At 36.8% G+C, this 26759-nt stretch overlaps 1 protein-coding gene across 1 annotated transcript; it reads right to left on the minus strand.

The window, feature by feature from the left end:
- Positions 1-10185: 10185 nt before the first annotated feature.
- Positions 10186-21386, minus strand: LOC114267674 (E3 ubiquitin-protein ligase RING1). The gene is made up of 2 exons (XM_028208719.2): positions 20133-21386; positions 10186-10532 (listed from the first exon to the last, which is right to left on the minus strand). Exon 1 carries the CDS (start codon positions 21180-21182, stop codon positions 20169-20171), a length of 1014 nt encoding a protein of 337 aa, XP_028064520.2. The 5' UTR covers positions 21183-21386; the 3' UTR covers positions 10186-10532; positions 20133-20168.
- Between the last annotated feature and the right edge of the window lie 5373 nt (positions 21387-26759).

A 26759-nucleotide genomic window follows, 5' to 3' on the forward strand; every position in this document is an offset into this window, starting at 1 on the left:
CATGGGTTCAAATCAAAACTTAATTAAAAGTAACTTTAAGATAAAACAGAATTTTAAACAAACTTTCCCAATATAATCGCTAAATTTAAAAATTTCAAAACCCACTCCACGTTGTTAGAAAAATTCCAAAACCCTCCAAATATCAAATAATATATCCTAAGTTTCAAACCCAATTGGTTTTACTTGATTTGCTTGTAAAAATAATTATTTACAACTAATTATATCCAAACAGGTTGTTCTCTGCAGCACTTTAAAGAAATTAATGGTTCTCTTAGTACACACGAGCAATCAATGCAAGGACAAAAATGTAAGAAACTAGACTCATAACTGGTTCTAGTGACACTTATTTGATAATTTTTGAATTTATACCCACAGAGAACGACACTTCCGAATTTACTGTTTTAAACCAATTTTCTGGACAGATTTGAACACACCAGTTAATATAGATTTCGACTTTCAAAAATTATGAGAAAATTTTGATATGCAATTCAATATGTAATTAATCTACTGTAAAAATTTCAGTTCAAAATTCATCCGTTTGATATGATTCCTCGATTTTTAAAATTTGTGATTCTGTGCAGAATTTTTTAACTAAGAATTACACCCATTTTTTATAAATGAATTTAACTCTTAAGATTTCTTAACAGTATATATATATACACAAAATACATACACCGACAACCTCTCCATCAATGAATTAAATCATAAAATAGAATAAGGATAAAGAAAAAAAAAATAAAAGAAAGAAGAAAGCTAGAAACCGGTAACACACCTAAAAGTTCTTCTTTGATTGCACCTTCTCTCTCTCTCTCTCTCTCTCTCTCTCTCTCTCCCATGGCAGCTATATGTTGAAAGTGTTGTGGAAAATAATTATAATAAGGGCTAGGGCTTTTGTTAGGAAAACTAAGGTTATTTTTTATATATCTAAACAAAAGATTTTAAATTATTATCTCTTTACATTATTTTATTTTCTCTCTCCATTAATTTAAATAAAATACCAATATTATTAGATCAAAATATGCTTACTAATTTCCCCCCCCCCCCCCCCTTTTTTAAATAATAAATCTTGCCTCTAACTTAAAGACTTTCACCATAAATTTATTTTAGGTTTTAAAATTAATTAAAAGACCCTCCAATAATATTTAATTTGCACTTAAAGATTCACAAGCAAAATATTTGAGATTGTAAAATAATTATTACTTAATTATTTATTTGATTTGTATATTCGGATTCTCACATTCTCCCTCCCCCCCAAAAAAAAAAAAAGTTTCGTCCTCGAAACTAGCTTGAGTAAATCATGAGAATAGATGTGGGTACTTCTCGCGCAGCTCGTCCTCGCGTTCCCAAGTCGCCTCTTCAACTAGATGATTACGCTATAGTACCTTAACCAATTTAATGGCCTTTGAACGCAACATTATCTCTTTTGAATCCAAAATCTAAACAGGTATCTTCTCATACGAAAATCCTCTCTAATCTGAAGCGGCTCATAATCTATCACATGCGACGAATTGTGCACATATTTCCTCAACATAGATACGTGAAACACATTATGCACTCCTGCCAACCTAGGGGGTAGAGCAACACGGTACACAACCTCACCAACCTTCTCCAATACCTCAAATGGACCAATGTATCTAGGACTCAACTTTCCTTTCTTTCCAAACCTGATAACTCCTTTTCATGGTGATACTTTCAAGAATACCATATCCCTTACATGGAACTCTAAATCTCTCCTACGATGATCAGCATAACTTTTTTGTCTACTCTAAGCAGTCAATAATCTCTCTGTGATGGTGATAATTTTCTATGTAGCATCCTTCACCAAATCAGGTCCCAACACTTGCCTCTCACCAACCTCATACCAACACAAAAGTGACCAACACTTCCTCCCATACAAAGCCTCATAAGGAGCTACTCCCAAACTAGAATGATAACTATTATTATACGCAAACTCCATGAGCGGCAAATAATCATCCCAATTACCTCTCCACACCAAAGCGCAAGCCCTCAACATATCCTCAAGGGTTTGAATAGTCCTCTCTGATTGCCCATCTGTCTGAGGGTGATAAACTGAACTAAAATCTAACTGAGTACCCATAGCTGACTGTAACGCACCCCAAAACTTAGACACAAAACGAGGGTCCCGATCTTACACTATTGACACAGGTGCACTATGCAATCTAACAATCTCCTTCACATACAACTGTGCAAATCGAGCTAGAGAATAGTTTATCCGTACTGCAATAAAATGTGCTGACTTGGTTAATCTATCAACAACTACCCAAACTGCATCGTGATTACTACTAGTACGAGGTAATACGCACATGAAGTCTATGGTAACATGATCCTACTTCCACTTTGGTATAGTTAAGGGTTGTAAAGGTTGTTGTTTCTCTATAATCAATACACAATCTCATAGACCCATCATTCTTCTTCACAAACAACACAGGTGCTCCCCAAGGTAAAACACTAGGTCTGATAAAACCTTTGCCTTACAACTCCAGTAACTGAGTTTGTAACTCCCTCAACTCCAATGGCGCCATTCTATAAGGTGCTTTAGAGATAGGTGTTGTACTGGGGACCATGTCAATGAAAAATTCTACCTCACGGTCTAGAGGAAGACCAGTTAGATCCTCTGGAAAAACATCAACAAATTCTCTCACTACAGGCAACTCCTCGAACTTCTGCTCTAGTTGTTCGGTACTCACCACACAAGTTAAATAGCCATGACACCCTTTTCTCAACATTCGATTAGCCTGAAGGGAAGAAACAAAACAAATAGAAGACCCTTTTCTTTCTCACTGAAAGAAAAACTCAAGTTGTCTCGATATAGCAAAAACTACCCCCATTCTAAAATAATCAATAGAAGCATGATGCTTCGTCTACCAATCCATCTCCAAAATCACGTCAAAATCCTTCATCTCTAAAGAAATCAAATCCACTGGAAAAAATCCTACCATCCAAGTCTACCTCACAAGATCTACATACATCTTCCAATACTACTATCTCTCCTAATGGAGTAGACACGGTAATACAAACATCCAAAGACTCACAAGGAAAAGACAATCTATGTAGATATCTAGGTGCCAACTCTTAACCTTCAAAACAAAATAATATAATCCTCGAATAGATTATGAAAGTCCAACTAGTGCCCTAAACCAAGTATAAAGACTACACGTCACTACTAATTTAAAAATATTAAAGAGAATAATAAACTAAGTACCCCACACTAAAGCGCACTAACACAGCTCAACCCAACTCACCGTTACCCTTAAATATTACCTAAGCTCATGTTCTTCAAAGTCTAAAATCACCCAAGACATGGGTTCAAATCAAAACTTAATTAAAAGTAACTTTAAGATAAAACAGAATTTTAAACAAACTTTCTCAATCTAATCGCTAACTTTGAAAATTACAAAACCCACTCCACGTTGTTCGAAAAATTCCAAAACCCTCCAGATATCAACTAATATATCCTAAGTTTCAAACCCAATTGGTTTTACTTGATTTGCTTGTCAAAATAATTATTTACAACTAATTATATCCAAACATGTTGTTTTCTGCAGCACTTTAAAGAAATTAATGGTTCTCTTAGTACACACTTTCAATCAATGCAAGGCCAAAAATTTAAGAAACTAGACTGGTAACCGGTTCTATTGACGCTTATTTGATAATTTTTTGATTTATACCCAAAGAGAACGACACTTCTGAAGTTACTGTTTTAAACTAGTTTTCTGGACAGGTTTAAACACACTAGTTAATATAGATTTCGACTCCCAAAAATTATGTGAAAATTCCGATATGCAATTCAATATGTAATTAATCTACTGTAAAAATTTCAGTTCAAAATCCATCCGTTTGATATGATTCCTCGATTTTTAAAGTTTGTGATTCTGTGCAGAATTTTTAAACTAAGAATTACACCCATTTTTTATAAATGAATTTAACTCCTCAGATTTCTTAACAGTATATATATATACACAAAATACATACACCGACAACCTCTCCATCGATGAATTAAATCATAAAATAGAATAAGGATAAAGAACAAAAATAAAATAAAGAAGAAAGCTAGAAACCGGTAACACACCCAAAAGTTCTTCTTTGATTGCAACTCTCTCTCTCTCTCTCTCTACTGTTGTATGTTGAAAGTGTTGTAGAAAACAATTATTATAAGGGTTAGGGCTTTTGTTAAGGAAACTAGGGTTGTTTTTTATATATCTAAACAAAAGGTTTTAAATTATTATCTCTTTATATTATTTTATTTTCTCTCTACATTAATTTAAATAAAATATCAATATTATTATATCAAAATATACTTACTAATTTGCCCCATATTTTTTTTTTTAAATAATAAATCTTGCCTCTAAATTAAAGACTTTCACCATAAATTTATTTTATATTTTAAAATTAATTAAAAGACCCTTCAATAATATTTAATTTGCACTTAAAGATTCACAAGCAAAATATTTGAGATTGTAAATTAATTATTATTTAATTATTTATTTGATTTGTATATTCGGATTCTCACAGTAAATGTGCACAATATTTACATTTTGTTTTAAATGTAATTGTACCATCAGGATTATTTATAGATATTTTTTCAAAATATTTCCAAACACTACTAGTTGTGCCCTTAGATGATGATCCAACTGTTAGAAGATAGATATTAAAGGGAGAATCAACAGATTTATGTTGTGTAGTATATGTATCAATATCGACATAAACATTAGGAATATTATGATCCATAGTAATGTAAATAAAAAAATATATAAGAACTAACAATTAATTTAAATAATGAGTAAAAAATAGTAATTAATATATATTCAGAAATAATGAATGAAAAAAATGAGTAGCTAATAAGTTTAATTAAACTAATTAATATTACCGATTGGCAAATGCAATACAAAAATTAACTTCTTCTGATAAAAGTATCACTTAGGGATGACAATTCAAAATTAATTGAGTGTTGAGAGAGATTGAGAGTTTAAAAGAGAGAATTGTTTGTGAGCTTTATTTTTGAAAATGGAGAAGGGAGATATTTATATAAGTTTGGAAGATTGAAGTAAATTTATTATTAAAAAAAAATGACCGTTGTGTTAAACAGTAATATGATCGTTAAATTATTATTATTATTATTATTATTATTATTATTATTATTATTATTATTATTATTATTTTAGTCTGCAGAGGTGCAGACATTTAAATTTTTTTTTTTTTTTCATTCATTGCAAATTGCAATGATGTGAGTGATGCTACATAGACAAGGGGGGCAGGGCGGCATTAGCAAGGGGCAGGCATCAGCTCTGCCTCCCTGCAAGGAAATGATTGGCCCTTTTCTTTTTCTTTTTTTTACCGTTGTTGCAAGATCAAGCCTTTATTTTATTATTATTATTTTTTTTTAATTATTTAACCGTTGTAACTTGCCTTTTATTTTTTTTATTTTTTTATTTTTTAAAATTTGACCGTTGATAGAAGAAAGGCCGAGTGGGCTGAGCTGAGCCGAGCTAGACAGGGCCAAAAAAAATTTGGGCCAAACCAGGCCAACGAGCTGGGTTGGACTTCAAATGGAAGGCCCTGGCCTAGACCCAAGGTCTTGAGCTGGGTTCAGGCCCGAGCCAAAACGGGCTAGGCCCACCTCAAGCTACGGATAGGTCTTGGGCCATTTTTACACCCCTAAATTCATGAATGCAACAAAACCACAAATTCTTCTATATCTGTGTTGCTTCTTTCTATGGCTTATCCCGTAATGCCACGTCATTCTTAGGGATGGCAATTTGAACTCGACTCAACGGGGACTCGACTCCTCGACCCTGATTAGAATGGGTTATTCCTGAAAAATACCTCAAACGGGCCGGGGATGGTATTCGAAAATGAATCCCTGACAATTTTCGGGTCAAGAACGGTGATAGGTGCCTCCGCCCTGTCCCTGGCCCTGGCTCATTCCCGTCCTCGTTTTGCCTCGAATTGAAATTATTATTATATCCCTCTATATATATATATATATATGTGTGTGTGTGTGTGTGTGTGTGTTTCTCTAGGGCTTATTGACTCATTTGAGGAATTTAGGTTCACAGGTTCACATCGCATTGTCTCTCTTCTCTCCTTTATGTTTGGTCACCTCCGTCGCTCGCTCCTTCCTCATCGGTGTCTCCCTTTTCCCTCGTCGGCGTCTTCCTTCTCCCTTATCGGCATCTTCCTTCTCCTGCACCGACTCTCCCTCTTTCTTACGGTTACGGTGGCTCGCCTCTCTCTCATCGGCTTCTCCCTTCTCTCTCACCGACTCTCCCTTCTCCCAACGGTATGTGCCTCTCTCTCTCTCTCTCTCTCTGCTTCTCTCTTGGATCTATGTATTTTGAGAGAAGATAATAAATTTACTAAATTTAAAAATAAAATAAAAAATGTACTCGTTGTTTGAGCAATCCATGATCTATGTATTGATCTATGTATTTTAAGCTCTTCATGATCTATGTATTGATCTATGTACATTTGAGTAGTCCATGATCTATGTATTGATGCCTATGCAAAAAAAGTACTGATCTATGTATTTTGAGCAGTCCATGGAGCAAAAAAAATGTACTGATCTATGTATTCTGGTTGTTTTGGGTTTTGAGAAGATGATAAATTTACTAAAATTTTTAAATAAAAAAAAATGTTGTATCGAGTAGGTATAGTAGTGATTATCAAAATATAGATTTTCCTCTTTATCTCCATGGAGCATTAATTGCTTTTTTAAATGTTGATTCTTGTAGTATTTGAATTTATTGTTTTGGTTGTTTTGGGTTTTGAGAAGATGATAAATTTACTAAAATTTAACAAAAATCTTGGAGCATCATTATTTAAGTTGTTAGCAATATTACCAGTTCTTCTGTTGCTGCATCATTATTTAAGTTGTTAGCTGCCTTTGTTTATTCATTTCATGTTATTTTTATAAAGGTAAAAAATGCCAGATGTTAACTCTCAAGAACCAGTTGAGAGCGAGGCCTCACAACAATCATCTCCAGCTACCAACTCACCTACCAACTCATCGTCTCCCCTCTCTAATCAAAATGTTATTGATTTAGAAAAAAAGTCTAATACTTGTGGAGGAACTAGAAGAAAACCTAGTGTTGTGTGGAAACACTTTAAGAAATAACAAGTCAATGGGATATGAAAGGTAATATGTAATTATTGTAATAAGCATCACCTTATTGTAATAAGCATCTTGGAGGTGATTCAAAAAATGGAACTAGGCATTTGCATGACCACTATAAGAGTTGTACTAGGAAAAAAGTGATGAACATGAGGCAAAAAGTTTTAACTAACAACTTTAATAAAGAGAGTCCAAAAATGAATTCTTATATTTTTTATTAAGATTTTGCTAGGAAAGAGTTGTCACATGCCATAATATTGCATGAATATTCCCTCTCTATCGTAGATCATGTTGGTTTTAAATGATATTCAGCGATACTTCAACCATTATTTAAAGCACCTTCTCGAAATACAATAAAGAGTGATATTTTAAAGATTTATGATGTTGGGAGGGTAAAGACATTGAGTTTGGTGGAGAATAATAAAAGTAGGGTGGCAATCACAACTAATATGTAGACTGCTAGTAATCAAAAGAAATGATTCATGGCTGTCATAGCACACTTTATTAATGATTCATGGAGATTGCAAAGTCGCATTTTGAGGTATATATTTGTAAATTTGCAAATCATTTAAAAGTTCTATCTTATTCAGTTCAATTTGCATGTTATTAATAATTGTTCATGAATATTGTATTTTAGGTTTATTTATGTTCCACGTCCATGCACAAAAGTTCTTTGTGATACTTTGCTTGAGTGTATGATGAACTGGAATATTGACAAAAAGATCTCTATTGTTACTGTTGATAATTGCTCCACAAATGATGTCATGATTACTATGTTGATGGATAAGTTGAGTAATATATCGCTTTTGTTGGGTAGTACTTTGTTTCATATGCGTTGTTGTACGCATTTTTTGAATTTGATTGTCAAAGATGGGCTGGATGTCATACGAGTGGGTATAGAGAAAATTCGGGAGAGTGTAACTTATTAGACAGCAATACCTAAAAGACAAGAAAAATTTGAAGAAACAGTCAATTAATTGTGTAATCCACATACTAAGAAATTAGGACTTGATTGTGCAACTAGGTGAAATTCAACATACTTGATGCTTCAAACTGCCTTATTGTATAAGAATGTCTTTTCTCGATTGAAAAATAAGAGCCCAATATAAGACCATGACAAGTAAGGAAGAATGGGAGTTTGCTAGAGAGATAAGTGGGAGGTTTAAGATATTTTTTTTCTATATATCATAGAGTTATTTTCTGGTACTAAAGTATCCCACAACCAATGTTTGTTTTCCAGCTTTATACGAGATTAGGATGACATTGTCTCAATAGCTGTCTTGTGAAATTGAAGTGGTTAGAACAATGGCATCAAAAATGGTGGAAAATTTTGATAAATATTGGTTAGTGATACATGGTGTTATTGGATTTGCTATTGTACTTGATTCTAGGTACAAGATGAGTGTATTGGAGTTTATTTTAAAAACTTTATGGAGACAAAGCTGAAGACAAAATTGATAGGGTTCGTCAGATTCGTTATGATTTGTTACGAGAGTATCAAAACCGAATTAGTATGGAGACCGATGTTGTTGGTGAATCTTCTATCCATATAGAAATTGTTACAAAGACCTTTTTCAAAGTATGATTTGTTTATTAGTAGAAAGAAAAGTAAAAAATAAAAAATGTAAGATCAGAGTTGGATCATTATCTAGAAGATGATGTTTTGCCAAGAACTTCAGGTTTTGATGTTTTGAATTGGTGAAAAGCCAATGGACCAAAGTATCCGACCTTACAGGCAATTGCTAGGGATATTTTAGCTATTCATGTATCCACCGTTGCTTCTGAGTCGTCATTTAGCACTTGTGGAAGGTTGATGAGTCCATATCGTAGTAGACTTCATCCAAACACATTAGAAGCATTAATGTGTGCACAAAGTTAGTTGTGGGTTGCAGAGATGAAAGGTACTCAAGTAAATTTGCATATTATTATTTCAATTTTATATTACCATTGAATAATTTCAGTACTTAATTTATATTCTTTACTTTTTAGAAAATTCAACATTGGAATCGGTGGGTTATGTAACTATATATGATGATGATGAGATCAACTTGGATGAGTCATGTGGCACTTTTGTGTTAGTTGCCATCTTTTTTGTTTTAATTGTTAATATTTTTTACATATTATTATTAGTATTGATTGTTTTTGTTTTTATTTTTTTTTCCTTTTGTTATTTAAGAATTCACGTTAAAAGAGGCAATGAAAGTTGTAATTATATCAGATCTTTGGAAAAACAATGTTGTTTTATTATTGTGATATTGATGTTATATATTTTATTTGAACAACTATCGTTCCTTGTTGTAGTAGACTAATGGTACAATTTGTTTTTTTTTTTTTGATTTTTTTTTTTTCTTTTTTGATTAAACATTTGAGATATTATGTCGTATGAATTATTTTGAGAGGATGGACCCATGAATATCTTCGAGAGATGCCTACTGATTTGAAGTGAAATTAGCTAATATTATGTTTGGACATTGCTGGATTATACTTTTATATATATTATTTTTATTTACCTCAACAAAAAAAAATGGGATATGCAAAATTTTTATAAAAAAAAAGGTCAAGAATTCAAGGTCGGGGAAACCCGATCCCTATTAGGGGGCGGGGGCGAAGGGGTGATGGGTTCCCCACCGGAGAACGAGAGTGAGGACTATAAACTTTATACTTTCAGGGATCGGTGACAATGAGTGTAATCCCGGGTCCTGCCGTTGCCATCCCTCATTCTGCATATCCATGCTAGTATTAGATCAATTTAGCAACAAGCTTGATTCATAAATAAGATTGTTAAATATTAAAAAACAAAAATACGCGCATTGACAAAAAATAATCAATCAAATAATAGAATGTAGTGTAAAAAGATAACAACCTAACCTCAAATATCAGTGAATCAAAATATGCAAATCTTGAAGATAATTTCATCAATATAGTTATGTCACGCCCAAAAAAGATCCGTTTCTTCCCCTTGTTTCCAATTAGATTAATAAATATTTATGACCATCCAAAAAACTTCTTTGATGTTAATAGCAATCTCCTTTTTCCATGAATTCACAACCAACTGCTAAAAAGGTTTACTTTTGCCATAAGAATGAGAACTGATAAAAGCATTGCCATGGCATTATTACAGGTGGCTTAAAAATAAAGCGAAAACAAAGAAACAGCTTGATTTTATCCTTATTAACCAAAAATAAAAAGGCCAATTAGTTTACAGAAAATCATTACAAGCCAACAACCTCATTCATATTGGATGCTCAAGAGGGGTGAAAAGGGAGGCAGAGAGATATTGCACAAAAAATCACATACAACATCAGATTATTGGGTAGTGTCCTCCACAGCAGATGTACACTTCATTCGACGATTTATGGAGATGAAGTACAATCAATAACCCTACAGTAACTATACATACCTGCAATTGCATAAACCAAGGGACAAAGAAGTGAAAATCCAGTACCAACAGAAAAGCATATTAAAAAATCAAGATGCGAAGAATAACAGACCAAACACATCAACTCCTCATAGATCAGACAAATTCTTTTTTTTTTTCTTTTCAACTTTTCCTATGACTTTGTAGTTTGATGGATAAGTGTGTGCTCCATATGAGGCTTTCATCCTCATTGTATGACATTTTATTCAAGCAAATTGCATATATGAAAACAATAGTGTGCTTATTTAAATTTAAACACAGAGACTTAAACTACACAAAAAGCAGACAACAATTAAACTAAAATCTAGTTTAAATTTTTTTTCGTTTTCCAGGAACATTCAGCAGCTCTAAAATCTCATTTATACCTAACTGATCTCATTTATACCTGAGGCCTGGATTACTTACATCATGCTTTAGCTATTAGCTTGCAAATACTATGCATTTCCATAATCCTGACAGATATCAATTTTACAACTTTATACACACTTGATCACAGCTGGCAATTGTTTGGGCAACTCAATGGTCATCATGAACAAGAAACAATGATTAATTGACTAGAACAATATTATGCCAAAGCAAAATAATTTGCAAGAATTTGATGAAAGAATGTTCTTGCCCAAAAAGGTATTTTATCAGATCACAACAGACCACCTCAAGAAAAGTATTATACCCAACATTGGTGGCATTTCCATCCCCTCAGCTCTTTCTGCGGCAATCTTATCCTTCGATAATTGGCTGAATTATGTGAAATTTTTGTTGATTTATTTTTTAACCTAAAATTCTAAGACCACTTGAACAATAGAAAGCATTAGAACTGTGCACGATGTGCCCATGCACACACATGCGTGCACATTTACAAAGCACGCACATGGCTCTGCACATACAGACACTCACGCTTTAGCTATGTAACAATGATAAAGCGAATTCTACTAAAGAGAAAGAGAGACAGGCTAAAAATATTGACTACACATGAATAATTTCCATAGCAGCATAAGTTGTAAAAATTAAAAATAAATAAATAAGGGTTTATTACACTTTCTACCCCTACACTTGTGAATATTGTGCATATATGATTGTATATATTTTAGGTTAATTAGTTGTATTTCCATAGTTAGCTAATGAGTTGCATTTCCATAGTTAGATAGTTGTATTCCATAGTTAGATTTTAGGGTTTAGTCTCTTCTTATTTAAACTGATGTAACTCTTGAATTCGAATAAGCTGAATATACAGATTATTCCGAAAATCTTACATGGTATTAGAGCTTGGTTTCAAACCTTAGCCTTCAGATTCAAAACCCTAGCCGTAGTGGGTTTGCTTCATCTGGTTCATCCCCAACCCAGAGCCCTCTGCCTCTCAGTTTCGATTCGATCGTGACTCCCTGTCGCACCCTATCTGCTGCGTCTCCCTCGTTCTCGTCGGCGTCATCGCGACTTGTCAGCTACCTCTGGTCATCGCGAATCGCGACTCTCTCTGTTCATCTCAGTTCATCGCAACTCTTGTCGGCTTCGTGTGGTTCATCGTTGACTCTAGGTCTTTCTCTCTCTGTGTTTGGTTCAATGATCTTATTTGGTTCAGTTCTCTTATTTGTTTGTTCTTAAAAAAAAAAAAAAAAAAAAAAAAAATCTGATTTCCTGTTTGGCCCACTTGTTAGTTATTATAATAGTCTGATCCTCAGCTTTTGATTATTACACTTGAACCCTTAGTTTGGCTACTTTGTTTGATTGCACTGAAACCCCTCAATTTTCTGGTTATTACGATGTCTCTGGCTTTTGATGAGTGTGCCTACTGCCATCAGCGGGGCCATTGGAAGTACCACTGTCCCGAGAAGGGACGTCTGCCTGCCTCCTCTTTTCAGCGATCTCAAAACCAATTCCAGGCTCCTCCTGCTGAGTATAATGGATCTACTCCGGCTCCTGATCCTGATTTGGCTTCCTTGACTGTTCAGATTAGTCAGCTTCAGCATATATTGTCTACCTCCCAGCCATCTCCATCTGCCTCCGTTGTTTCCTTCCTTCATTCAGGTTTGCTTGGGTCTTCTTCAGGTATCTCTTCGTCTGTCTAGCTTTTTGACTCTGGTGCCTCTCATCATATGACTCATCATCTCTCTTTACTTCAAAATTGTACTCCCCCTCCCTTTTCTATTACTGTTAATGCTGCTAATGAGTCTAATATGTCAGTTATATCTGTTGGGGCTGTCTACCATCTGCTATGTCTGCAGTCTCTATTCCATCTGTCTACTATGTTCCTCAGTTATCTGTCAGTTTATTATCTATTAGTCAACTTGATGCCTCTGATTTTGATGTTATCTTTTCTTCTTCTATTTGTTCTGTGCAGGATCGAATGTCCAAACAGTAGATTGGGACTGGCCGTAGAGTTGAAGACCTCTATGTGGTGGAGAGCCTGCATTTGCCTATGACTGCCTAGGGATGGCAATTTAAACCCGGCCCGACGGGGACCCGATCCCCCGACCCCGAAATAAGTGGTTTTTTCCCGAAAAATATCCCCGCGGGGACGGGGATGATATTAAAAAATCACTCCCCGATCAATTTCGAGCCGGGGACGGGGATAGGCTCGTCGGCCCCGGCCCCGGCCCCGCCCCGCCCCGCCCCGCCCCGGAATTTCCCCGATTCATCCACGCCTCTGTATCTCATTGTATTATATGAATATTATTAGGTGTATTATATTTTGTATTATATAAATATTAGTTGTACTTTTGAAACACTCTCACTGACTCACTCTCTCAACTCTCATTCTCTCTCTCTCTCTCGTCTCTCTCAGTGTCTCGTCTCTCTCGTTCTTCTCTCTCTCACTCTCACCGACACGGCGTCACTCTCATCGACACGGCGACACAGTCACCGACTCCTCTCTCTCACTCTCAATCACCGACACGGCGACACCACCACTACTCTCTCTCACACCTCGTTTGCTCTCTCAGCTCTCGTCTTCAGCCGCTGATCGCTGGTCCAGACTCCGATCTACACCACTACCACCGCTGTTCCAAACTCCGATCTACACCACTACCACTGCTGGTCCAGACTCCGATCTACAAATCTGTTGTTTGAATCTGTTTACTGAATGATGATTATAGATCTGTTGTTTGAATCTGTTTAATGGATGATGATGATTATGAATCTGTTTAATGGATGATGATGATTATAGATCTGTTGTTTGAATCTGTTTACTTGATTATAGATCTGTTGTATAATTATAGATCTGTTTCCACCGCTGGTCTAGACGCTGTTCTCATTTTTTTATTTTTTTTAGCCGGGGAATGTTCGGGGTCGGGGAAACCCGATCCCCGTCGGTGGTCCGGGGTGGGGCGGTGATACGTTCCTCGTCGGGGATCGGGGTCAGGGGAAATTTGACCATTGGGGATCGGGGACGGGGAGGGTGATCCCCGGCCCCACCCCGCCCCGCCCGACCCCGCCCCGTTGCCATTCCTATGACTACCTCTCCGACTGCCTTTTTTTCTTTTCAGTTAGATTCTCTATCCAGTACTTTCTATTTGTGGCATTCCAGATTAGGGCATTTGTCTGCTGACCGCTTACGGTCTTTAGCTCAGTCAGGTATATTGGGTAAAGTTTCTCCTAGTCAACTTACCGAATGTCGGGGATGTAAACTTGCCAAAATGACAGCCTTACCTTTTCGTAACAGTACTTCTATATTTGGGGCCCTTCTCTTGTTCTCACTAAGGGGGGTTCTGCATGCTATGTGTCATTTGTTGATGATTGCACCCGTTACACTTGGGTTTATCTTATGACTCATAAATCCGATTTCTATCAGATCTATCGTACCTTTCAATCTATGATTACTACTCAGTTTGGGTCTACTATTAAAGTGTTACGGTCTGACTTGGGTGAGGAATATTTTAAAAATGAGTTTTGTGAGTATTTTGGCCAATTTGAGTACCATTCATCAAACTTCCTGTACAGATACACCTGCCCAAAATGGTCGAGCCGAGCGTAAACACCGTCATCTCCTTGAGACAGCTAGGTCTCTTTTGCTCTCTGCCTCAGTTCCGGCTCCATTCTGGGGAGAGGCAATCCTTACTGCTATTTTTCTTCTCAACCGCATGCCTACTTCCCTTCTTTCTGGTCGATCTCCTAATGAGGCTTTGTTCTCCCAAATTCCTAACTACTCCCTTCTTCGTGCGTTTGGGTCTGCTTGTTTTGTCCTTCTTCCCCGCAAAGATAGGACCAAACTTAGTGCTCGATTTGTCCTTTGTGTCTTTTTGGGTTACAGTCTTACTCAGAAAGGCTATCGCTGTTATGATCCTGTCTCTCGTCGCCTTTATGTCTCCCGTCATGTTGCCTTTCTCGAACGTCTATCTGTCTTCCAGCTTCCCCCTCTCACTGCTCCAGTTTCTAAAGAGGATTTGGTTCACATTAACCCCTTTCCTTCTGAGGTCCCGTCTGATGAATACATCCCCACTATTCCTCTTAAGTCTATTCTTCATTCTCCGTCTGCGTCACCTATGGCTCCTTCTCCTCCTTCAGCTTCTTCTTCCCCTCCATTGTTGGTCTATTCTCGTCGTCAGACTCCCCCACCACCAGTTGTCTCTACTTTTGTTATTGTTCCTTCTGCTTCTGACGACTCTGATCGTGCTACACACCGATATCCTACTCGTGAGCGTCGTCCTCCAAACAAGTTAGGTTGGTCTAATACATGTTTTTCTGCTTCCTATCGTACTTTTTTGTCTGTTATTCATTCTTTTTCAGAACCACAGTCTTATGCTGAGGCCTGTCAGGATCCTAATTGGATTCAAGCTATGGAAGATGAGTTGTTTGCCTTACAGAAGACTAACACTTGGGAGTTGGTTCGTTTGCCTGCTGACAAGAATCTGATTGGTTGCAAATGGGTCTATAAAGTCAAGACTCATTCTGATGGTTCTCTCGAGCGCTACAAAACTCGCTTGGTTGCCAAAGGTTTCTCATAGGAGTATGGTATTGATTATGAGAAGACCTTTGCCCCTGTTGCCAAGATGACTATTGTCCGTACCTTAATTTTTGTTGCTGCTGTTCGACATTGGCCTCTCTATCAGATGGACGTTAAGAATGATTTTCTTAACAGGTATCTCACTGAGGAGGTCTACATTCGTCCTCCCCCTGGTCTTCTCCACTCTTCTGGGAAGGTTTGTCGTTTTCGGCGTGCTTTGTATGGTTCGAAGCAGTCTCCTTGTGCTTGGTATGATCGCTTTTAGATTGCCGTTACCGAGCTTGGGTTTCATCCTTCTGCTTCCGACTCTGCTTTGTTTCTCAGATATACCTCGGCTGGTTTTGTTGCTCTCCTACTTTATGTGGAGGATATGATCATCACTGGTTCTGACTATTTTGTTATCTCTGAGGTCAAGCAACATCTCTTCCGTACCTTCGAAATGAAGGATCTGGGTCTATTGCGGTATTTTCTTGGTATTGAGGTTGCCTCTTCTCCAAAAAGCTATTTTCTATCTCAGGCTAAGTTTACTAATGAGGTTATTTACTGTGCCGGTCTTACTGATACTAAGGTTTCTGATACACCTATTGAGCTTAATGTGAAACTCAATTCTACTGATGGTGTCCCTCTGGCTGATTCCACTTTATATCGCGAGCTTGTGGGTTGTTTAGTTTATCTGACTGTCACTCGGCCTGATCTTGCTTATATTGTTCATGTGGTCAGTCAGTTTGTTTTTGCTCCTCGCTCCACGCATTGGGCCGCTTTGGTTCGGATTCTCCATTATCTTTGCGGTACTATCTTTCAGGGCTTACTGCTTTCGTCCACTTCCTTGGACCTGGTGGCCTATGTTGATTCTGATTGGGCTGGTAATGTCAATGATCGCAAGTTCACTTCTGGTTTCTGTATGTTTCTTGGTGATTCCTTGATTTCTTAGAAGAGCAAGAAACAGACTGTTGTTGCTCGTTCTACTGCCGAAGCTGAATATCGTGCTATGGCCCATGCCACTGCTGAGATTATCTGGCTTCGTTGTCTCTTGTCTGATTTGGATGTCCCTCAATCCTCTCCCACCTCTCTCTACTGTGACAACCGTAGTGCTATTCAGATCGTCCATAACACTGTCTTCCATGAGCGGACAAAGCACATTGAGATTGATTGTCACTTTGTCCGTCATCATCTGCAATCTGGTTCTATCTCACTTCCATTTGTTCCTTCTGCCCTGCAACTTGTTGATTTCTTTACCAAGACTCACACTTTTGCTCGCTTTCAATTTCTACTTGACAAACTCTCTGTGTTTTCTGCTAAAACACATATATGATTGTATATATTTTAGGCTAATTAGTTGTATTTCCATAGTTAGCTAATGAGTTGTATTTCCATAGTTAGATTTTAGGGTTTAGTCTCTTCTTATTTAAACTGATGTATCTCTTGAATTCGAATAAGTTGAATATACAGATTATTCCGAAAATCTTACAACACTATCACCAAATTGTCTACTTAGTATCTGATATCAGTTGAGTCTACTTAGTCCCTAAAGTATATAAATTAAAATTTATTTAATTCTTAAACTATCGATTGAATCTATCATGTCCCTAAAATATTTAAATCAAATCTATTTAGTCCCTGAAAAGATTACAAAAATAAAATATAAACCTATAAATATTATAATTAGTGAAAAACCTTATCTAATTAAAATATAAGCCTTTTATCTAGTATTATATACGGGATTTCATTATAATTTCTTACTAATTGTTTTTAAATTTTTTGCTAAATTCTTTTTATAGCTTAATTAATTTATTATTTTGTTCTATTATAATTCGTAACGAAGTGTTATTATTCAAATTATCTAGTTCATATAATTTTATTGACAAGACTGAGAACTAGACTCTAATACTAATTTAAACGCACAACGAAAAAAAATACTTTTTAAAGACAAAATAGAAATTTAAGATTTTTCTGAAATAAAATATAAACTTGATAGAATCTTTTACTAATTTATAATACTTACGAGCTTTTTTTTTTTTCTGTAATCTTTTCAGGGACTAAATAGGATCGATAATTTAGAGACTAAATAAATTTTAATTAAATACTTTAGGGACTTAATAGATTCAATCGATAGTTTAGAGACAAAATAGATTTTAATTTATATACTTTAGGGACTAAGTAGACTCAATTAATAGTTCAGTTGACAATTTGGTAATAGTTAGGAGTAGAAAGTGTAATAAATCCATAAATAAAAGAGAATCACAAGAACAATAGCAGATACGGAACAACAGTCCTAGCATGCCTTTTGGCTAAATGTTGCTGTGCTGTGTTTCCTGAACTAAGAACTCATTAGAATAACTCCACCCTATCAAGGGCCAGGCTACAGGCCTCCCAACACCAAAAGCTTTGCTTCCAAGCACCAACATTTCTCTTAACCACTTGGTCAACAGCACTGACACAACATGTTAAAGACCATTAGCTTTATAATCTCCAAGCCCAACGAATGGTAAGAAATTCTGCCATGGACAATTCAACTTCTCCCATTGGTGCGTTGAAACAGCATACACAATACGCCTTTGAGATGTTTACATAGGGCTCTACTTCCAAATCTCCCATAATTTGCAAGAGAGCAACTATCAACATTTAGTTTGAGCAAGCCAACATTATGTGCAGGGAGATCCCAAAACTAAGAAGTTCTGAATTTACTAAGAAATAAAATCCAACTCTTTCTGATCCTGAACAACATCCAGGGAGAAATAGGACTGTGTCATTTACAATGAAGCCATACAAGCACAATCAATGTGTCTTTTTCAAAAGAAAATTATAGTTATAATTATTCAGTTGAATACTCTTTCTTTGCTCTTTCCAAATGGCCTAAAGAATACCCAAACATCATTGAACCAGAGTTTCCCTGCCTCTACAACCACCCACCCTCCCAGAGAAAAGGTAAATGAAACTAGCATGAGGTATCAAAAACTGAAAATGCCTAGTAAGGGTGCAGCACATTGATACAAGATTGGTGATGATGTAACAAATGGTTGCACAAGTAAGAGTCTTGCACAAGACAGAAGCTTGGGATGGAGTTATGGAGGGTCATCTCTTTGCAAGACAATCATCAATTTTGACATGGGCAGAAAATGCACGAGTAAGTGAAAGTAGCAAGCAACAATGCCCTCTTCCTTAGAATGAAGCACTCCGTAAGTTTCTCTATTTTATTTAATAAGTAATGAAGAAACAGTCCTAGATAAAAGGATAAAGATGAGAAATGCCTTAAAAAATGAAAGCCAAAATCAACGAGGGAGATTCTTTCTAATTTAGTACAATCCAAATCACATGTTCACTAAAATCCTGTCTCTCTTGCTTAAGTCACCACTAATAATCTAAGCCAAAGTCATGTTTTTGCTACCACAATATGTCCATAAAGTGCAGATAAAGAAAGCTTAAACAATTGCATTTCTTAAGCAATGTACTCCGCTTTGCCCAATATATTTCGGCGGAGAAAATAGTGCATTGTAATTTTATGGATTGCATTACATATGCTCTTCCCAATTTTTTATAACGTTGTTTACACATTGCACTCATGAAAGCATATCTCCTTCCACAACCGGTTGCTATGATTGCTCCCCACAGCTTACATTGTTTCTCTCAAATGGATCAAATATACCCATCACACGGAACTAGATTAAACAAACAAAGCACCATTGTTTTCATCCCATGTAGATCATCACCCATCCAATCAAGTGAAAGTTCAAATAGTTCTTTGGCTAGTACCACACTGGTTTTCTGCCATGTATATTATTACCCATTCAATCAAATTAAAACTCAACTAATTCTCTTTGCGACTCATAAAAAGTTTTTGTTTTTGTGTTTCTTTATGAACCTTCTAACCAGTATATCAGGGAAGGGGAATACCACACCAATAGTGACACTAGATTGCTCAAAGTGGCTCCATAATACGACACCAATAGTGGCACTCAAAAAAAATAGTGGCCCTACCAAGATGATCAGTACCTGACCAAGGTATAGAATTTCAGAAAGGCCAGCCTCATTGGCAATTTAGACACTATTGGAGGCATAAAAGTAAAGTTTGGCCATGTAAGTTCTTATATTGCCTGTCAATTTCAGGAGCCAAAAGGACTCGTTCAACAACCAAAAATTCTCCTGACAACACCAGGAAAGGTCAACTTAAAGCCGAGTTTAGCTCGGCCTACAACTGCAAACCAATCACAACTGATGCAAAAGTCTACTAACTCTCTCACAATGTTGACATTTTTTATCCCATAAGACTGAGTCTCTGAAAATAATCTAATTCTCTATAGCTCTCTAATACCATGATAGTGCTAGATAAGTTACCGTATGGCAGTTTAAAAAAATCCTAGTTATCACTTTCAAAGAATAAAAAATCCCCACATAAAAACTAAAGCACAGCAAGAATTCAAATTTAAGAGATGAGAACTATCAAAAAAAAATTTAGACTGGCTAAAACAAAGACCCAACTCCCCAAGTTCAAGACATTATAGTATATCCCCATCATTGTTCACCCTAGCACTCAAACCAATTCTAGTAATCCTTATCACTATCAAAAAACAGAGTAAATAAACTTCCCCAGTGAACAACTAAAGCAAAGCAAGAATTCACATTTGATTGGTGAGAACAATTAAACAAACCTTATATTGGCCGAAACAAACACCAACTCCCCAAGTTTAAGACATTATAATATCTCCATCCTCATTCATCCTGGCACTCACACCGATATCACCATCGTCGCCACCCACATTGATCCCTCCTTCCACTGGCCAGCTCGGCCAGCTCGACACGGTCTCCACACTATTCGAACGCTCCACACCCGGCTCAGCTTCTCCAACCTGTGTCGGGGACAACAGAGACTCCTCCATAATACTCTCCCTCCAATGAGGAAACACAACCCTATGCCTCCTAGCAATATGCCTCAAAGTACTCTCAAACCCAAACAAATCCTCATCCTCCATCATAAACTCCCTAAACCTCACCGCAGCGAACCGCGATCTCCGCCTATCCTTGGACTCATCGTTCTCCGTCGGAAGCTGAAACCGGCACACGGGACACGAATTGTGCTGCGCGAGCCACGGAAGGATGCAATCCGAATGGTACATATGCTTACAAGGCAACTGCTTGGCTTCGACATCGATCACGAATTGATCTTTACACACGGCGCAGAGATTGATCGGATCGAGATCGAGAAACGCGGCAGTGATTTTGATCGTAGGGATTGATTCGACGGCGGATTTTGAGGCCGGAGAGTGGTAGCGAGTGGCGGCGGTGGTTGTGGTGGTGGGGGAGGGGTTGTCGGATTCGGAATTGGTGAGGTGTTGGATTAGGCGGTGGAGGTAAGGGCTGTCGAGGAGGTAGTTGTCGTCGGGGGCGGTGGTGATGGTGGCGGTGGTGGTGGGAGGGGATTGGTGAGGAGAGAGATTGGGGAAGGGGGGGTCGAGGAAGGAGGAGAGAGAGGGGTTAGGGTTAGGGTTAGGGTTAGGGTTGAAGAGATGAGGGGAGTCCATTTCTTCAAGGAAGTCACTGTGGCAGTGAGGGCAGAGGAGTGAGGAGGAGGCGGTGGCGGTGGCGGAGGAGGAGGAGGAGGAAATAAGAGAGACGCTCATGTCACACTCGTGGCACCAGTATGTCTGCCTCTCCACGGCGGCGGCGGCGGCGGCGGCGGCGGTCGTGGTGGTGGAAGACATACTTGAGGTCGCCACTAGTTTGCTTTTGGGATAAGGGAATTTGGGTTTGTTTGGAAAGGAGAGAGGAGAGAGGAGAGAGGAGAGAGAGAGAGTCTATTATTTTGTTGGGTTGGTTGATCAGTTGGCTTCTTGTGGTTGGTTAGGACGAGTCAGGTGAAACAAAGCCGCGCGATAGGGAGTGTGATAGTGTCGGTGTTAAAAAGTGGGTTTATTCGAGCATTCAATGCGATAGTTAAAAATATTGTTCGTATTATATACATTAATTAATATATTAATTAGTATATTAATATTAATTATGATATTATTATTGATTCTATTCATTATATAAATTATAAATATTAAAAATTTCTTAAATTATGTAATATCATCAATTGATACATTAATTAGTGTAATAATTGGTGCATATAACATTACAGCAATGCTAAGTATCATAAAAAAAAATTCATAATCATGAAAGTTTTGTGACCCTTGGATTACACTTAAAATAAAACACCACACACTAATCAAGGTAATTCAAGGATTATAAATCTTTCATGATCGTTTTCATGAAAAATTTTCATGATTCTTAACTTTTCTCCTAACATTATTCTAACAAAATATGAGAAAAGTTAGGGATCATAAAAAAAATTTCATGAAAATGATCATGAAAGATTTATGATTCTTAAATTACCTTGATTAGTGTGTGGTGCTTTATTCTAAGTGTAATCCAAGGGTCACAAAACTTTCATGATTTTTTTCATGAAAAGGTTTTTCATGATACCTAATATTGCTGAAAAAATATATTAAAGCGTGTGTTATATAATAAAAAGTGATAAAAATGATACTCAAAAATAGATATTAAGGTGTTTTAAGAATTTATTAATTTTAAAGAATAAATGGTAGTGCAATAAATGTATTAAGGTGTATGTTAAGAATATATATATATATATATATATAATAAATAAAAGGGTAAATTACACTAACCTCCCCTGAGGTTTACCTTAATTATAAGGACCTCCCATGTAGTTTCAAAAAGAAAACTAACCTCCCTTACTTTTGAAAATAATATACAGATTCTCCCTTCTGGTTAAAAGAGAATGAACGACGTTAACTTGAGAGTCGAATTGACCATAATATCCTTGAACCATATTGTGAAAAGGCATAGTTCCTAGAAGAAAGGGTTTTGGTCATTTCTTTACCTTTCATAGCAATCTAGTGCTCGGAGAAGTGATTATTCATCAATGGGTTCGTTGTCGCGGAGATTGAAAAAGATGGAGGGGTTTGCGGCAACGATGATGGTGGTGGATGAGAGTAAGAGTCCAAACTCGGTGGCATTTGGTTGGAGAGTTTCTAGATCTAGATCTGCCGGGTGCGGAAGCAAGAGCTTTTCTGGAGACATTTTCAAACGAATCTCTACTGGGTTTGGAAACTACACTCTCCGACGAGTCGAGTCTCAGAGAGAAGGCCACTGCAGCAGTGGCAGAAGATGAGAATGCATCAAGGAAAGAGTCAAATGTGATCGGATTTTAAGTGGGTTCATGATCACTTCCTCATTCTCTTCAACTTTTTACTGGGTTTCATCTTTAATTGAAGAAAATGGGAAGTCGACAGCAGCAGCGGCGGTGGCGTATGGAAGAAGTGAGAGTTGGGGTTAGGTATTTGCAAGTCCAATTAGAGCTTTCAAGCCTTCATTTTCAAGAAAGAGAGAGATTTCCAACAAAACTACCACTCCAAACCTCAATGCCATTCCTTCATTGTTGACTGTGAGAGGTTAATTAGCTCCATTCTACACACTCTCTCTCTCTCACCCTCTCTCTGTCTCTCTTTCTTTCCCTCTCTGTGTTTTTGTATGTTTGAATTAGTTTTTGGGTACAATTTTTAAGGGTGTTGTTGGTTAAGTTCAAATTAATGTGAATTGTTTTGGTTCTTTGAAGTTCAATGTTGATGTAAAAAAGACACTTGAGATAGATGTCACGACCCAAACCCGCCCCTATGGGTTTAGCATCGCAACCGGCCAGTAATCCGTGATTACCGAAGGCCTACTTAATAGTAATGACAGTAATACAGAGTAAAGGGGCTGGAGGAAGCCAAAACAGTAAATAAAAGATGTCCAATGAGCTATAACAGTCTAAATGCAAAAAGACTTTTTATAAACATGCCACATTGATAACCAAAACATATGTACATGCGACATATACACAAACATCCATGTCAGGGACCAAATCCCTAACTATAACTGTATAGTCAAGTCTTAAACATTTATTACAAAACAAAGACAGGAGGGTGAAACTGAGACACCCCAAAACAGCCTTAGCTTGAACAAACTTGGAACCTCGAAGTGAGGCGCGGTGGTTGGCTTGACAAAACAAGAGCTTAACCTGACTCTCCTAGCATCGGTCCGGTGCCTGGACACCTACATATAAATATAAACAGTGAGCTAAAGCCCAGTGAATAACAAATGCGTAAAGGGGTTAAGAATGAATGTCCTTTCACTAATTAAAACAGTCATTTAGAATTCATAACAGTTATACGTGGTACGTCCAATAGCAAAACAGTACAGTAGGTCTTAACAGACCGAACAGTTAGTTGATGGCCATCATAATAGTAAACAATAGTGGTCCCAACATTGGAACCGACAAATATCTCTGTAACAGTAGCAGAAACAGTAACAGTAGGTTGCTATGGATGCCACGAGTACAGTTTACAAATAGGACAAACATTCATTCATTGAACAATAGCATTTCAGTAAGCAGTACAGTTGATCATTCAAAAAATAATCATAATTGAACATATTTTTACAACATTGTTACTCACAGAGTACCGGGCTATAGACAAGCTAACGAGTGTCCTCGAATGCCAACCCTACAACTGCAGAACGAACACACACTCGGGATTAATAACTTAGCCCCTAATTATACATGGTGTGGTTCTATAACATTATCCTCATTAAGATGCCTTAAACTTGGCCTAGGAATGCCTAGGATGGAATGAGGATGCAAAAACGCACTTTAAAACACTTTTCAAAATTTGCTGAAAATGGGGCTCTTGCTCGAGTGTGGCTTTCTACGCTCGAGCAAGCTTTCCAAAACAGAGGGGTCGCTCGAGCGTGGACTTCCTCGCTCGAGCGGTCTGTAAAAATGCAAAAGTATTGGATGTTGAAAATCTCCGCTTGATGCTCGCTCGAGCGTAAGACACAGTTCTTCGCTCGAGCGTAGGTCTCGTCACTAGAGCGTGTGTCTGCGTGCACCAAAAACCTGAGAGCTTGCAATCTACGCTCGAGCCAGCATTCTGTCGCTCGAGCAGAGCTCTGAACAAAACGATGGTCACTCGAGCGTGGAATCCTTCGCTCGAGCGTGAAAGCCAAATCTGGAATTTCCAGATTTGCCTTCAAAGCTCAAACCAAGCATTCAACACATCAAAACTCAACCTTTTGGGCCAATTTTCTGGAAAACACTTGCAAACTCATACTACAACATATTTTGAAGATCAATTTTGTAAAATCAAGCCCAAAGGTGAGACAATTGAACACAATTTCAATTAAAACTTCAAGAACATGATGTAAATATACCATGCATGTGTTCATTGAATTCAAAGCTTCTAACACATGATCAAATGAGTCAATCCCTACAAAATACATGATGGATTCATGGACCATAACTAAAATGTGGACATGCATGTAAGAATTTTCATGAAAACAACCTCAAAATGCTAGAACATGTACATGCATGCATGAATTAGCTCACAATTCAACTCTTTCAAATTAATTCTTGACTTTAAACTCCAAATCTGCATGAACCATGCAAGAAACAACTTAATTTCATAATGAAGAAAGTGAATTCCTACCTTAGGTCTTGAATTCTAGATAGGAAAGCTCAATTTGCCAATTCCTTTTAAATTCTTCTAAGTCTCCAAGCTAATTCTTGTTAAAATCAATTTTCTTCCAAGTCTCTCTCTCTCTCCCTCACGTTTGGTCTCTAGAGGATGGAAAGTGATAGTGCCAAACAAATATGAATCAAGACTAAACAATGGTCTAGAATTAGCCACTCAATGGCGATCTTGTAATAAATCCAAACTATTGTAATTTAACATTATTTAATCTAATCTAATCATTCCAAATCGAATTTTAATTAAAGCTACCATAAAATCACATAAATCCTAATTAGCATATAGCACTAATCGATTTCTGATTCGGTTGCCGATAAGACCTTCAATTCGCAGTTTGAAATTAAAACATGAGCAGATTCATTCAGAAATCAAACAGATAGAAATGCATTCAAAACAATACACTCATACAATCGATTCAGGATATCATTCTTATCAGTTACTTATCATGCTTAAACACAGTTTAGCACTAATCAGAGGTGAGGGTTGTCACAATAGATCCAAATGGGACTTCAAAGAAAGATACATGAATCTAAATTATGGGCCCACCAAGAATAGTCATCTTGAATCTTTGTTCTAAGTTGTAAGATACAGATCTTTTGAGGTGGTCCAGGTCTGGCAAAAGTCATGTTTTAAAATAAAATAAAATAAAAACTTGGAAGTGCTTGATTGTAATTTGCTTATAGAAATTGTGAGCTGCTTTAAATTTGTAAATTTTTTGTGTTGTTTATTTATAATTTGTGAATTTGTAATTTTGTAATGTTTATTTATAATTTATGACTCCATGTTATGGCCAATAGATCCTGTCATATTAGTGAATAATGATATTTTTGTTAGCCATTGTGACTGAAGAGTTTGGAACTTGCATCTTACTTTTTGTCTTCAAATTATTTTGTTATTATATATTTTTGGTTAATCATGTCTTGAACAGGGTTTACATATTTCAGTATGTTGCTTCTATTGTTTGATGATGTCATATCACTGTACTTGTGCATGCATACAAAAAAAAAAAAAAAAACTTACATAGTTCACCCATAAATAACTTCCACAGAACTAGATAAGAGAAAGTGAGAGCTCACATGAAATCTCCATCCATATTAAGTAATGTTGCAGAAAGAGAGATACTTTGGAGAGAAAGTTGACAGGTGCTCTAGGAATTAGAGGGAAATAGTTAGTAAGGGAGTGTACTATTTTATAAAGGATGATAATGGTATTTTGGCTGATGTCACTGATTTTGTTACTTTATTAATGTCAAGTTAACAACAGGGGGAATCTGCATATTATTTTTAAAAGTAGCGGAGGGCAGTGTTATTTTTTAAACTATAGAAGAGGTCCTTGTAATTAAGATAAACCTCAAGGGAGGTTAGTGTAATTTATCCTAAATAAAATATAAAATAATAAAAAAATGCAGTGGGCCCTCAACCCACTGCACTCATTAGCATCTCTCTCTTTATCTCTTCTTTCTCTTCTCTCTCTCTCTCTCTCTCCACAAATGCATTTAGAGGCTTCACAAATGCATTCAAAGGCTGAGCAAGGTACGTACATCCGGTTGGACGACCCCACTCTCTCTCTCTTTCTCTTGCTGCTAAAAGGCTAGCCACAGAACACACAAGTTAACACACAAAACTAATGGCTGACACTAACACACAAGTTAACAGCTCTATTGCAGCACAAAACAGTGTTTGCTAGCTAAAAATTGGCAGCTGACGCTAACAG

This window comes from Camellia sinensis, chromosome 2 (genome assembly GCF_055761805.1).
Source record: "Camellia sinensis isolate YWXY chromosome 2, ASM5576180v1, whole genome shotgun sequence".
Taxonomy (NCBI): domain Eukaryota; kingdom Viridiplantae; phylum Streptophyta; class Magnoliopsida; order Ericales; family Theaceae; genus Camellia; species Camellia sinensis.

Coding starts and splice junctions, on each gene's coding strand:
- LOC114267674 (XM_028208719.2), bottom strand. CDS start 21,182: ATGTCTTCCACCACCACGACCGCCGCCGCCGCCGCCGCCGCCGCCGTG.